The 13,482-nt window shown below is 35.4% G+C and overlaps 2 protein-coding genes and 1 non-coding gene across 4 annotated transcripts in view; 2 read left to right on the top strand and 1 right to left on the bottom strand.

Annotated features, from left to right (window-relative positions):
- Positions 1–3,161: 3,161 nt before the first annotated feature.
- LOC104826976 (L-type lectin-domain containing receptor kinase VIII.2) lies at positions 3,162–5,938 on the bottom strand. The gene has a single exon (XM_010559966.2). The coding sequence runs from the start codon at positions 5,640–5,642 to the stop codon at positions 3,510–3,512; it is 2,133 nt and encodes a 710-aa protein (XP_010558268.1). The 5' UTR covers positions 5,643–5,938; the 3' UTR covers positions 3,162–3,509.
- Positions 5,939–8,546: 2,608 nt separating this feature from the next.
- On the top strand, positions 8,547–8,618 carry TRNAP-AGG. The gene has a single exon. It is a non-coding gene; the product is annotated as a tRNA-Pro (tRNA).
- A 3,136-nt stretch (positions 8,619–11,754) lies between these two features.
- LOC104826975 (zinc finger protein JACKDAW-like) overlaps positions 11,755–13,482 on the top strand; it is a 3,790-nt gene continuing 2,062 nt past the window's right edge. Inside the window, exons 1-2 of one of the 2 annotated variants that reach the window (XM_010559963.2) lie at positions 11,755–12,278; positions 12,510–12,909. In XM_010559963.2, coding sequence (XP_010558265.1) covers positions 12,098–12,278; positions 12,510–12,909 — 581 coding nt within the window. In that variant the 5' untranslated portion in view covers positions 11,755–12,097. Of the gene's footprint in view, positions 12,319–12,509; positions 12,910–13,482 lie in introns of both variants that reach the window. The other variant, XM_010559964.1, reaches the window with a different exon arrangement.

The following is a 13,482-nucleotide window of genomic DNA, read 5'->3' as shown; positions in this document are numbered from 1 at the left end:
TCTCTATATATATATATATATACATACATATGTGTACACAGAGCCCCTCCATACTATATATTTCAAGGACTGTCTATCTTACTATATACATATATATAATATCTAAATTTTCTTAACAATTTGTATGATTGTTAGTTTATTTAATCAAAACATATTTTAGTATATTTCGTACTCGTGAAACTCGCGTGGAAATAGAGACCAAGAAAGACCAAATTTTATTATAAAAAATATGATATATATATATATATATATATAAGAAATCGAATAAATATGTATATATACATATATCCTAATAATTGTACTGCCTCAGAATTGGGATGTGAAATTTCATGCTTAAATAACAGACCCTTTATCTCGCTTTTCCTCGCAATTAATATTCGGATCATATCACAGACAGAATCTAAAACATGGATGTGTGGGACCCACTCTCTGAGCTGATTAAAATGGGCCCCGCATTGATGGGCCCGATTTTAAATTAGGATATCAATCATCTCATATGAAACGGGCCCATTTCTGTAATTATCACGACCAACCATCAAATTATGGAGTAATTCACAAAATTGGCCACAGAAGTTTTGGATTTTTGTTCTGTAATTATATCATCTTGTTTTGGTATGTTTTATTGTTGGAAGATAAAATGTTGAAAAATCGAAACATATAAAAAAAATTGATCTGATTGATATTTGTGGGCCATGGGGTATTGAAATTGATGATTAAAAAATTAAAGGGGTTATCTAGTAACAACACTGATCAGGGGTCTAAATAGCAATACTAGGAATTTGTGGTGTAATTTTGAGATTTAGAAAATTTCAGCCTGTTTTTGGAAAATAAAAAACATTCCGCTTGGCTCGCCATAAAGTTTGGTCGTTCAGGCCTCTGTGTTTCTATCTCCTGCAGTGCCTGCATTCTCAAACGACACATCAACCCTGGGGCTGGGGATATACATTTTACATATAAAAAATAAATCTAGTTAGATCTAAATGACAACCAATTTTATCCAATCAAATATAAAATAAATAAAAATTGAATAAAAATTTCTTTATTTATTTTAAAATAAAAATCAAATCCAAACCCTGAAAAAACTCAATTTTAAACTAAAAATTAACATAATTTTTCACAGAATACAAACTAAACCATAGAATAATCAAAACATCGATTAATTAAAATATACCTCCCTAAATTAAATACAAATTTCCATATAAATTTGATATACCGTAGCCCGCATAATAATTATTAAAAATATACCAGCATATGTTATGGGCACAGACACATGGACAGTCCAACGAGCAAATATAAATAATTTTTTTTATATATAATAAATACTATCCAATATCATCATATCCTTGTTGATAAATCAGCCATGTGCCTTATTACAATACAATGTATGGTGAGTCAAGAGTGTGGTTGGCTGGCTCAACTGGTAAGTGGGTTTAAATCTCATCTTTGGCAAATCACATATTATCAAAAAAAAAATACAATGTATGGTGTAAAATTTCTACGGCCTTTAGATTTGATCCATGTTTCTCTGCTTTAGTCCAATCTCGTTTGAAAATGGATTATGGGCCTGGTCCAATTAGCTATGGTTGATCTTTGCATTGCCCACATCTCCATAATTTTTTAAACCTTTTTTCATTTATTTTTTATATACAAAAACGAAAATTCAATAATATATCTTGTATGAAAAGTAAATATTAATTCAAAACCGACTAATTTTTTTAAATTCAAATAATGGAAAACCCATATAAACGATAATTTATTTATAAAATTAGTATTATAAACAAATGAAATCTAAAATAAAAAATAACAGATATATATTTTTTTAAATAATTAATAGATTAAATTAGAAAATAATAGAACAAAATCCAAAATCTCAACCTCGAGTCAACAAACACCCGGTATATACGGTTTTTCCAAAACCAAAAATATAAACAAAAACAAACCGTAATCCGAAAGCTAAATCCCAACTCGTCAATATTCCCACTTGGGTTAGTGTAATTAAAAGTATGACACCACTATAATAAAGTTAAAATTAAAATCATCCAAAGTTTTGATTTGATTGGATAATGTGTGTGTTAAGGTGCTTATATTGGCGTAAGCAGAAGAGTATAAGATTCCAAGTTTGGTATTTGTCATTGTTTTTGTGATTACGACCGACCACCATTTTCTAGTTTTAATAAAGTTTTTTTATAATAAAGTTGTAATAATTAATATTTTACGTTCCTTTTTGTTTTCTTTTATAGAATGGCTTTACCATGCTTCTACTCAAAAACCCATTTTGCATGATTTTTCTTCATGGTTTTTGAAGAACTATGATTGAGAGATTGATGACTTGTCCAAGCAAGCAAACGATGCCAGCTCACCGGATAATATTATAACGTATAACGGTCCATTTGAATTTCATTTATCTATTTAAAACCGTATGTTCCGTTAAAAAAAAAACATGTATAAATGACCATATCAAAAGCATATGATACACTTTATGATGGGATCAGAAAGTATAAATCAAATAAAGCAGTTTTGTGATAATTTTATGAGGGAAAGCAGTTTTATTAAGGATTTTACATCTAAAAAATAAGTATGTGAAATTATATTGATAGATATGTGCGTGTGCGCGCGATTGTTATATAAATATAACTAAAAATGTTTGACTTATTAAAATATGGGAGATTTTTCACCAATATCCAAAGTTATCATCATTACAAAATTTCATGATTTGGGTCAAACTACCCATACGTAGATGCCCGCTGCCCGTTCCATTTATCTTTATGTAAATAAATAAAAAAAATAACGTATAATCACGAAAATAAAAACGATCGACTTACATAACTACGAGCTGTCCGAATAGTTGACCGATATTGTGGGGGGAAATATTAATGTTGCGCACATTTGAAAAGTATGCTAATGTACTATATTATAATGTCCGTTGGTCCAAGCACCTACATTAATATACAAATTAATGGAATACTTTAATTTTAGGCAATATAACCCAGTTATGGTTATTGTGGTTACAAGGCCTAAATTCAGTCCAATCAGACACGGGGACAGGCACCCACCGGACATTTAATTTTCTCAACAACAAAAATTATATTTAAATTAGAAGAAAAATGATTACATCCATGTTAATGGCGTTTATGTATTTATAGATTTATACATCAACAGAATAATCTAATAAACAAATACTGACTTATCATACAGGGTACAGAGCCCGGAATCACATGGCAACATGGACCTACAGTATTTGAACGCATTAAAAAAATCCGTTACACACAAGGAAGCTTTATCGAAAAAATTAAATATTATTTCTCTAAAATTTTAAAATATCTTTCCTATTCGAATCAAAATCCCATTCCGAATTTCAGAAAAACCCGCTTCTAATAATAAACCTCTGGCGCTTTGCGCTGTAAACCCAATAATAATAATAAAAAGAAATCGTATAAACCAATATAATGATTTAGGGTTTTATTTGAAATATACAAAACCTATATAAGCTTTATCGTCGTATCGAATATTTAAACCGACCGATCATTACCGACGATGAAACTGTCGTGTTCGGACGAGGAACACGAGGTCGAGACCGGAGCCATGGCTTCATTGCAGTCCGATACACTGTCTTGCAATGTGTTCAAAAGCTCCGACGTGCTAAAGCTCAACGACGGCTTCGCCGTCGGAATCACCGGAACTTCCGCTTCTCCGATCAGAATCTGGACCACACCTCTCATCGTGGGCCGGGCCGTCGGGTCCGGATGCGAACATGCTAGGCCCAATGACAGAACCCGGCCCATTTCGACCTCGTCGTAGCTGTTGTGTAACCTCTCGTCCGCAGCTTTCAGAAGCTTCCCATCTCTGTGTAAACCCCACACCCAATCCACCAAACTCGACTTTGACCCGAACCCGGATCCATTGTCTCTCGGGATGGGTCGTCGTCCCGTGGAGACTTCGAGGACTACGGCTCCGTAGCTGAAAACATCGGTTTTCTCCGTGGCCCGACCTGTTAATAGATACTCCGGCGCTAAATACCCCATTGTTCCGGCGGCGGCTGTGGCGTCCGGCGACTTGTCGTGCTCTGTTTGCCGGGCGAGACCGAAATCGCCTAATTTCGGGTTGAACCCTTCGTCGAGCATGATGTTGCTGGTTTTGATGTCCCTGTGAATGATCTGGTTCTCGCATTCTTGATGTAGATAGGCCAAAGCCGAGGCCACACCGAGCAGAATTTTCCGGCGATGAGGCCACGGCAACTGTGTCGGAGAATCGAAGAGGGCTTTGTCGAGAGAGCCATTGGGCATTAGATCGTAGACTAACAGAATCTCGCCCTTTTCGTGGCAATAGCCCTGTAGCCGGAGAAGATTCCGGTGTCTGAGTGTTCCGATTATGGATAATTCCGACAAGAACTCCGTGTTTCCCTGAGAAGTGTGGCTACATTTCTTGACGGCGACAATGTCCCCGGAATCTCGTAAAACGCCTCTGTACACGGTTCCGAAAGCACCGTGGCCGATGACCCTCGCGGAGCTAAAGCAATCGGTGGCTGATTTCAGCTCCTTGTAGCTGAATTCCCTCGGCGTTTTGATGATCGCCGATGCGAAAGATTCATCCTTTCGTGAGTATCTGATCTTCTTGGAGTAGACCCAGATCAGAACCCCGGCGAAAAGTGCCAAAAAGAATGCTCCGGCGGTCACAACACCAGCGACGGCGGCTGGAGATTTCTTGCATAGCTGGTTCCGGCAGGAAGAGGGTGGAGAAGTGCTCCTTCGCCGCACGGTGGATACCGACGGAGCCGGAGACGGCGGCGGAGAAGTGGCGGAGTCGGAAATCGGAGGAGGAGACACGCCCGGATCCGAATCGAATGAGGAACTGAAGCTCCACCACTCGATACTGTGAATCTCTGTGCTCCCTTGCGTTGACCCGGAGAAACCCACGAACATGAAATCGTTCACGTAACGATCCAAATCGAGAGGGACCGACAAAATCGGGGTCTTGGGCTTTACGTTGGAGTATGAGACGTAGACGGCGAGGATCCGACCCGACCCGTCATACGTGATCCACGAGTTCACGGCGTTTCCGCTCTTGAGAACGATATCGACATTTCCCAGATCGGCGACGGCGGCCGAAACGACGCCGTTTAGATCCAGACCCACGTGGTTCCCGTTCACGTCCTTGAACTCCACGTCCATTAGCGTGTCGAACTCAACCGCGACGAAACCTGAACCGGGCCCCGACCCGGATCCGTCGGTGAGTCCGATATATCCGCCGGCGGAGCCGATGGAGTCGTCGTCGGGGGCGATGACGAAGGCCAGTCCTCCGCCAATGGAGGACGGGTTGAGGTTTGTGATGGAGAAGGAGAAGTACGTGGAAAAACTCGCCGAAGAATGGTTTCCCGGTCGCCGGAATCTGATGGGTTTCGCGTACAGGGCTCTGCCGGCGCCGGATGTCGGGACGGAGAGGTCGCGCGTGAGTCTCACGCTCCCGTTGTTGAGGTGGGCGTCTCCGAGGAGCTTGAGGCTTGAGAGAGTCAGCGTCGCGAAGTCGAACTTCGTCGCCGGAGCCTCCGCCGGAAAATCACCTCGGACGGCGGAGAGGAAGAGGAAGGACGCAATGCGGATGATGATTGTGCAAACAGAGACGAATTTATGAGGTGGATTCAACATTTGAACAGATTTTTCATTGGATTCCCTTCTGAGGAACTGGAATTCAGAGAATTTTGCCAAGAATTAGACAAGAGGAACACCAAAGAGAGCAGACAAGAAGTGGAAGCTGAAAGTCACAAATGAAGACGACAGGTGGATCTCGGGAGCGACACGTGTCCAGATTTAACGGTTAATTTCTATCTTTTTTTTGCTCAGTGATAAATTAAGACGAGAGATAAGCTCCTCACGTGCAGGCGCGTGTGTGCTTTGTGTGGGGAGAAAAAAATAAAATAAGAGTCCATCCATATGATATAATTTATGGTATAATAATACGTCAATAATAAATAAACGATAAATTGCATTAATCCTCACTATCAAACAATTAAACTTCCAATCACTGGTAAATACTACTATAAAATTAGGTAGGTAGACATTTTTGCTTCCAATATTGGCAACTGAAATCAAAACAAAACCAATAATATATAATTATATCCAACCCAAACATTAAACTAATTAAATGAAAAAAATTCCAAAATAATATAAATGAATGAAAAATATAATTTCAAATCTGTTATTTTATTAAAAATCAAATTTGAACTAAATCAGAACAAAATTTGAATGATAAAATACGATTCTATAGAATCCAAGATTGCTAAGCATTCAATATTAGATTTGGGGGAAAAATATGAAAATATAATTCAATTTATAGTGTATGATTTAAAGGATTCGATCTAATCCATCGCATTTAAATTATTAAAAACTCTTATTTTAATTAGATGTTAACATTTTATAGAGTGTACTTGCAGCAAATAATTATAACAATAATAATGTACAGTCACGAACATGTCGAAAGCTTTATTGACTTTTCTATACGCATTGTACCCGTTTCTTCAAAGCCACTTTCCTTCGTGCTTTTAATATAATATTTGTTTTTCGAATAAAACTGTGTATCGACATGATCGACGTACCAAAATATTTCAATATCACAATAATTATTTATTTTTTTCTAACAAAAACCACCAACGTAGCTTTCGTTTTCATACCGCCTCGATGCTGATCTGTATATTTCTCAATAAATATTGTATTTATAAATATGTGCATACACATGTACGTATATGTAATATTTTTTTTCTTCAAATTTTAATGAAACTAGTGTTATTTTTTAATTAACAATAAATACCAATAAATTAATTTAAGACATCGGAGTTGCACATTTGCCCCAGGCACCCAGAGCCAAGCCCAATAAGGAGGTTGTCACCACTAATGGGCTTAATTGGGCCTATTAGGTGGAATAAGAATGTTATAATATATATATATATATATATATATATATGTATATATAATTTTAGATGTCTTAAAACATGTTATGCTACAATAATTAAATATTTGTTAGAAATACAAAACATGAAAATCCTGATCTCCCAACATTGGCCAACCATGTTTTTCTTCCATTAATGTCAGCTTCAAAAGCTCCGATACAAACCCTAATACCCTAAGAGATCGAATATGGTCTGTTTACGAGTCAAACCTCCTACATATATACATCAGCCGATCCTGAATTAGTATTATATATGGTATGGTACTCTTAAGAAAATCACTTTATCGTATAAATATTGTCCTAATAATAAATATATATTTTTTTTAGATACAGCCTCCACCATCCACATATTCTATTTCCTTTTTTATTCTACAATGTTATTCCCTTACCGAATGATCTAAAGCGAAGTGGATACGGACAACATAAGAGGTATCATGTTGTGTGGAACCAATATAAGCATGTGCATGACTTCTACAATCCATATATGTATGTATGTATGTCTCCGCCATTAATGGCAGAAACCAGAGACAGTGACGCAAAGTCTAAAGCAGCTTTATAAAATATTTTATGTATATTGTGGACAATAAAAGGGGACAGATGGACTAGATTTCCAATTAATATATCTCCAACAGTGGCTCATCCAGTAGAATGTGAATGAGAAATATCTGTTCCGACCCGAGTTTGAGTCTTAAATTGGGGAGATAAGTGAATATTCTAATCACATGGCTTGTTTTCGGTCTCGGAATTAGTTTGTGTCTCAGTCCAGGACATCCGTTTATAAAAAAAAGAAAACAATATTTATTTAGGTCTGGACTACTAAATAGGTTATATGATTCTACATTAGGAATTTGCTTATGTACTCACTTGGTGTTCCCGGAGAGATTTGAACGAGGAGTAGTTTTAAACAATCAAAATTACGTTCACGTGTGAATATAAATAAAATTTAAATTTGATCACGAAAACGTTATGCATAATATATATGGCATATATATAAATATTACGAAGCTTACTGAAACATATATTAATGAGCTGTTTTCTAAGTTATAACATTTAGATTCATATTATAAATATTTGAAAAGAGTTATTATCCCGGGTATAGTCTAAATCAATTGTTTCTGTCAAGGGACTGTTTTTGTACATCCAAGAGACAAAGAAGATAGTCTGTCCCAAGTGCATAAAAGGGATAATTTATATATAGGAAAATTTTGGAATATACAAGGAATCATACATACAAGATGGTGGGAAATTCTATAGAAAAATAATAAATAATACGCAAAAAATAAATATCAAGAGGTCACCATTTCAAATCGTGGAGGAAAACGATATCATGCATATATGGTTCGAATTATTTTGGAAGTATATATTTAGGGAAGATCATTGGTGCAAATTAGGTGTGTTTCCTTACAATTTTTTTTCATATATCTATATGAATAAAATTTTTTTAATTGGTATTGGACCACACTAGAGTCCACGGCTAAGGACCTAAGGTCCCCCCCGCTGCAATAAAAAAAATGGAACATCAGTTTGCTTGTATATCATCGTCAATCCTTTTTGTAATGGTAAATATCATATTTTATGTTATATGTACTTTATTAAAATTTAATAAAGGGCATTTGGTCTAGTGGCATGATTCTCGCTTAGGGTGCGAGAGGTCCCGAGTTCAATTCTCGGAATGCCCCTGCAATCATTTTTTACACTTTTTTTTTGGCGTTATTGTTGATGGATTACATATTGGGCCAGACAGGCCTAATGGGCCTGACTACACGAGGTATCTTCTCGTTATATCGGACTTCAAATTATATATTGGACCAAATTTGATATCCATCTGTTCGAATATTCCATTTGAAAATTTTGGGGTACCCAACTCAAAAGAGATTCGATATTTGAAAATCGCAGTATTTGTTTTTTCATATGTATATATATATATATTTATATAGTAATGTGAAACTTGTTTGACTGACCAATTGTGATTATAGGACCGCGCGCCATTCATATTCGATAAGAGTTGTTACAAAGTAATATTTAAATACAACCTGTCTTAAACCATAATTTTAAATAATATCAATGCTCGTTCATTCACAGTATTTTATAAGTCGTCTGTCATTTTACACAATATTCTGATTTTATTTTATTTCAAATGGGCTTATGGGTTTTGTGATGTACAAACATACGCATATATATATACACATATTTTAGGACATTATAATAATTATTTTAATCTCTGGAGCTTTGGATACCAAATCAATCGAATGGACCAAAAAGAAAGGCTCCAAACGCATGGAGCCAAAAGAGAGGTTGGATTTTGTTATTCTAGTTTTAAAATATAATATAATCTATTTATATGTATAATTATTGTACTGGTAGCTCGGGTTACGTAACATTAATAAAAAAATTATTCGACAGAAGATTAGAAAAATGAAAAAAAAAACTTTTGAATAGGAATTGTCGGTCCATGTATTAAGTAAGTGCAAATTTTAATTTAGTTCATATATATTTAGAGAACGATGTATTGTGATCGAGGATATGTTTAATAAGTATAACGGTAGCATAGCAGAACCGTAACCAGGAAGGTTCTGAAAATACTATATATATGCTTATACGTACACTTGCAAAGATATGTATATTAGGGGTGGCCAATTCGGGTTTCGGTTCGGGTTTAGTTCGGTTATAGAAAAACTATAACCATTCGGTTTTTATATCAATTCCGGTTCGGTTCGGGTTCGGTTCGGTTCGGTTTTGGTAAAAAGTTCAATTTCCCAAAGAAATTGCCGGTTATTCTCTCGGGTTTTTCGGTTATTTTTTATTCGGTTCGGTTCAGTTTTGGTTTCGGTTTTTTTCCCAAAGAAATTGCCGGTTATTCTCTCGGGTTTTTCGGTTATTTTTTATTCGGTTCGGTTCAGTTTTGGTTTCAGTTTTTCGGGTTTAAGAAAATCATAACCGTTCGGTTTTGATGTCGGGTTCGGTTCGGATACGATTATGCCTTATTCGGTTCAGTTCGGCTCGGTTATTCGGTTAATAACCGAAATGACCGCCCTAATGTATACACATATACATATACAGTGAGATCAGCCATATAGTCGAAAGTCTTAGATCAAATGCTTTAGGTATCCCGTGATGCATCATGGATACATGATGTTGAAAACTATGTTTAGAATTGTGTATTTTTTTTTTGTAATTGTTAGAATTGTGTATTCCTTAACGCTTTACATTTATTAAATTCTTCTGCCTTTTATGAAATTTCGTTTGCCACGTTATATATGTTCATTACAGAATATATCCAAATATCAATATATGTATGTATTATTGCACATAATAAAATTCAAGAAAAATTTACTTAGTAACTTTATTTAATAAGCAAAGTTTCGATAAAGTATTGATAGAATATTGTGTCATCACCATCATCATCTTATTCGTGTATGCATCGTATGAATATGATTCATATCTTAATTCACGTTTACATAAAGTGCGGAAATTTCATCAAGATGCTACACGTTTGTTTTTAAGACCCATGCATTCGAGTACCATCAATCACCACCACCATCATCGTCATCATAGTTACCGTGATGATGATGATGATAATGATGATGACGATGACGACGATGACCATGCAAATGCATGCATTAGAATCATAGATCAAAAAGGGTCCCACAAAAGGAGACAGACAGTGAGACATGCGTCACGGACCGTCCTATCGTCTTCCTCGGGAACCCCAAGATCCTCTCTCTCTCTCTATATATATATATATATATATATGTATCACATTACAAAACATGCAACATGCTATGTCTCGGTCCAACTTGTAATTATAGCTTAATCATTTCATTCCTGATCAATTTCCTTAAAGGCAACTCACTTTAGGCACCATTTTTCTTACCTCCTTGATATTCACAAACCCTAAAAAGTACACAAATAAACAATTTTAAAAATTCAAAGTCAGAACTTTTTGAGTTCCTAAAATTTATTGGGAGTCAAATATGTTCTGAGTTTTTTTAACTGTACCAAAACTTTTGCAGCTATCTATATTATTGTTCTTGGAACAAAGAACATTTTCCTTTCTAAAATAATTTCTTGGGGGCATAAATTTTTACGTGATGATATAACATTATCTATACATCTCTAACTCTCTATATATGTAGATCCAAGAGAATATACCATTATATATATATATTGCTTAATTATTTCATACATTTTTGAAATAATACATCCCATTAAATACATTTTAAAAAATTAATCATCCCATTATTTTCGTACAACAAAATGGGATACAATCATTATATTGAGTTGATTTTTAGGAATAAATGGATGCATCATTATTTATAAAAGAGAAAACCATATGAAAAATGCAGAATGAATGAGAGTAGTATTTTTAGTTCTGGGCTATATCACCTTATTGTTTGACAAGTATTATAAGTAAATGATTTCCAATTCCAAGATTCAATTTGACTTATTTTCCAAGGCTAATAAACATAATTATCTATTTTTGTTAATATAAAAAAATTGGGGCATTTCAAGATATATTAAAATATTTAATATCTATAGTTGATCCAACATTTATCTTTCCCTCCCACTTTTACTCCACATATGTACACACGTGTGCTCATGTAAGATAAATATAGAGATGAAAATAAAATATTAAAGACATATATTTCCATTTTGAAAAAAAACTCCAGAATTTAAATCATAAAGAAAAATAACAGATCTCTATAAGAAATTCTCCGAGATCTCCATCAGTTTCCTAGACAAAGGAAGAAAAAAACAAAACTTGTTTTTTTTTTCTATATAAAATATAATCTTTGTGCCTTTGAAATTTCTTCATCTTTTTCTTGTCATTTGGCAGAACCAAAGAGTCAAGCACATCCAAACATTCCCCAAAAACCTCAAACCAAAGAACTTATACGTTCTTCTCTGCTTCTTTTCTTTTGTTCATCGTTCGTCGTCTCCCTCTCCCCCCCTCTATCTCTCTCCATCTCTCTCTCTCTCTCTCTCTTTTCGAACCCTAAAACTCTTCTTTTGTTCGTATACTGCTCTCAGAATCTCCTGATCTTCTTGTTTTCTCGCACGATTTAATTAAAAAAGACGCATAGTTCTTGTTTTTTTCCCCTCTCTCTCTCTCTCTTTTGCAGTGTCTTAAAACCACAACAAAAAAGGAACTAATAATATGCAGATGGTTCCAGGGGATCCATTTTCTTTGTCTTCCTTTGCCCATCAAGAACCACAGCTTCATCGTCTTCAGCAGAACCATGACCTTAACCCTAGCCCTAACCCTAATTCAAACCCTAACCAAAGTGCAAAACCAAACCCTTCATCCAAGAGGAAGAGAAGTCAACCAGGCACTCCAGGTACTCGCTCATCTATCTATGCGATGCGCCTACTCTACATGTATGTACAAGTATACAGAATACATTCATCCAACACATATGTGCCTTCTTCCTCATATATTTCGTTTTGATTCAAAGTTACATATGTTTCTTTTTCTTCTTAATTTATGTTATATGGAATGGCAGATATAAAGACATATATGCGTGTGTTAATTAATAACTACAACTGATCAAAAGATATATGATGAACAGATCCAGATGCAGAAGTCATGGCTCTGTCGCCGAAAACCCTCATGGCGACGAACAGATTCGTGTGTGAGATCTGCAACAAAGGGTTCCAAAGGGACCAGAACCTGCAACTCCACCGGCGTGGCCACAACTTGCCGTGGAAGTTACGGCAGAGGACGAACAAAGAGGCTGTGAAGAAGAAAGTATACGTATGTCCGATTAAGACATGTGTCCATCACGAACCTTCCAGGGCCCTTGGAGATCTCACCGGAATCAAAAAGCATTACAGCCGAAAACACGGCGAAAAGAAGTGGAAATGCGAGAAATGCTCCAAGAAATATGCCGTACAGTCCGATTGGAAGGCTCATACCAAGACCTGTGGAACTAGAGAATACAAATGTGACTGTGGCACTTTGTTCTCCAGGTATGTAACTACATATATATGTATGTATGTATGTATGTATGCATATATAACCCTACTCAATCGAGTAAGAAAAGATTGGAAAAAATTCACGAGATTCATAACTTATTATAGATATCACTTAAATCTTTGTAACGGGAACATGAAACTTTAGACATGTGTTTGTAATTAGTGACAATGAGTAATATTTTTGTCTACTTGTGATTCGGAGTGTTTAGATCTGTTTCCTTCTACTTGGTTCTGTCTTCACATGTTTGCATGGGAGAAATAAATGCTTTTTGGCCGGGAATGTCTTGTTTGTTGCTAATAATTCGGATTTAATAACATTCGCTTCTCTCTCTTCCATTATCTCATGCTCGGTATTCTGTGACATGAACTTCAGCATCATGTTTATATATATATATATATATATACACACACACACCTAAATATATCCCAAGATGAATGTATATAGTTATCATTTCAATTCTATGCTTTCTATATACATATAACCTAATGATAATATATATATATATATATATATATATATATATATATATATATATATATGAACTGTATCGCAGGAGAGATAGTTTC

The sequence above is a fragment of the Tarenaya hassleriana genome, unplaced genomic scaffold (genome assembly GCF_000463585.1).
Source record: "Tarenaya hassleriana unplaced genomic scaffold, ASM46358v1 Cleome5, whole genome shotgun sequence".
Classification (NCBI taxonomy): domain Eukaryota; kingdom Viridiplantae; phylum Streptophyta; class Magnoliopsida; order Brassicales; family Cleomaceae; genus Tarenaya; species Tarenaya hassleriana.
This window is presented reverse-complemented; position numbering and strand designations above follow the sequence as displayed.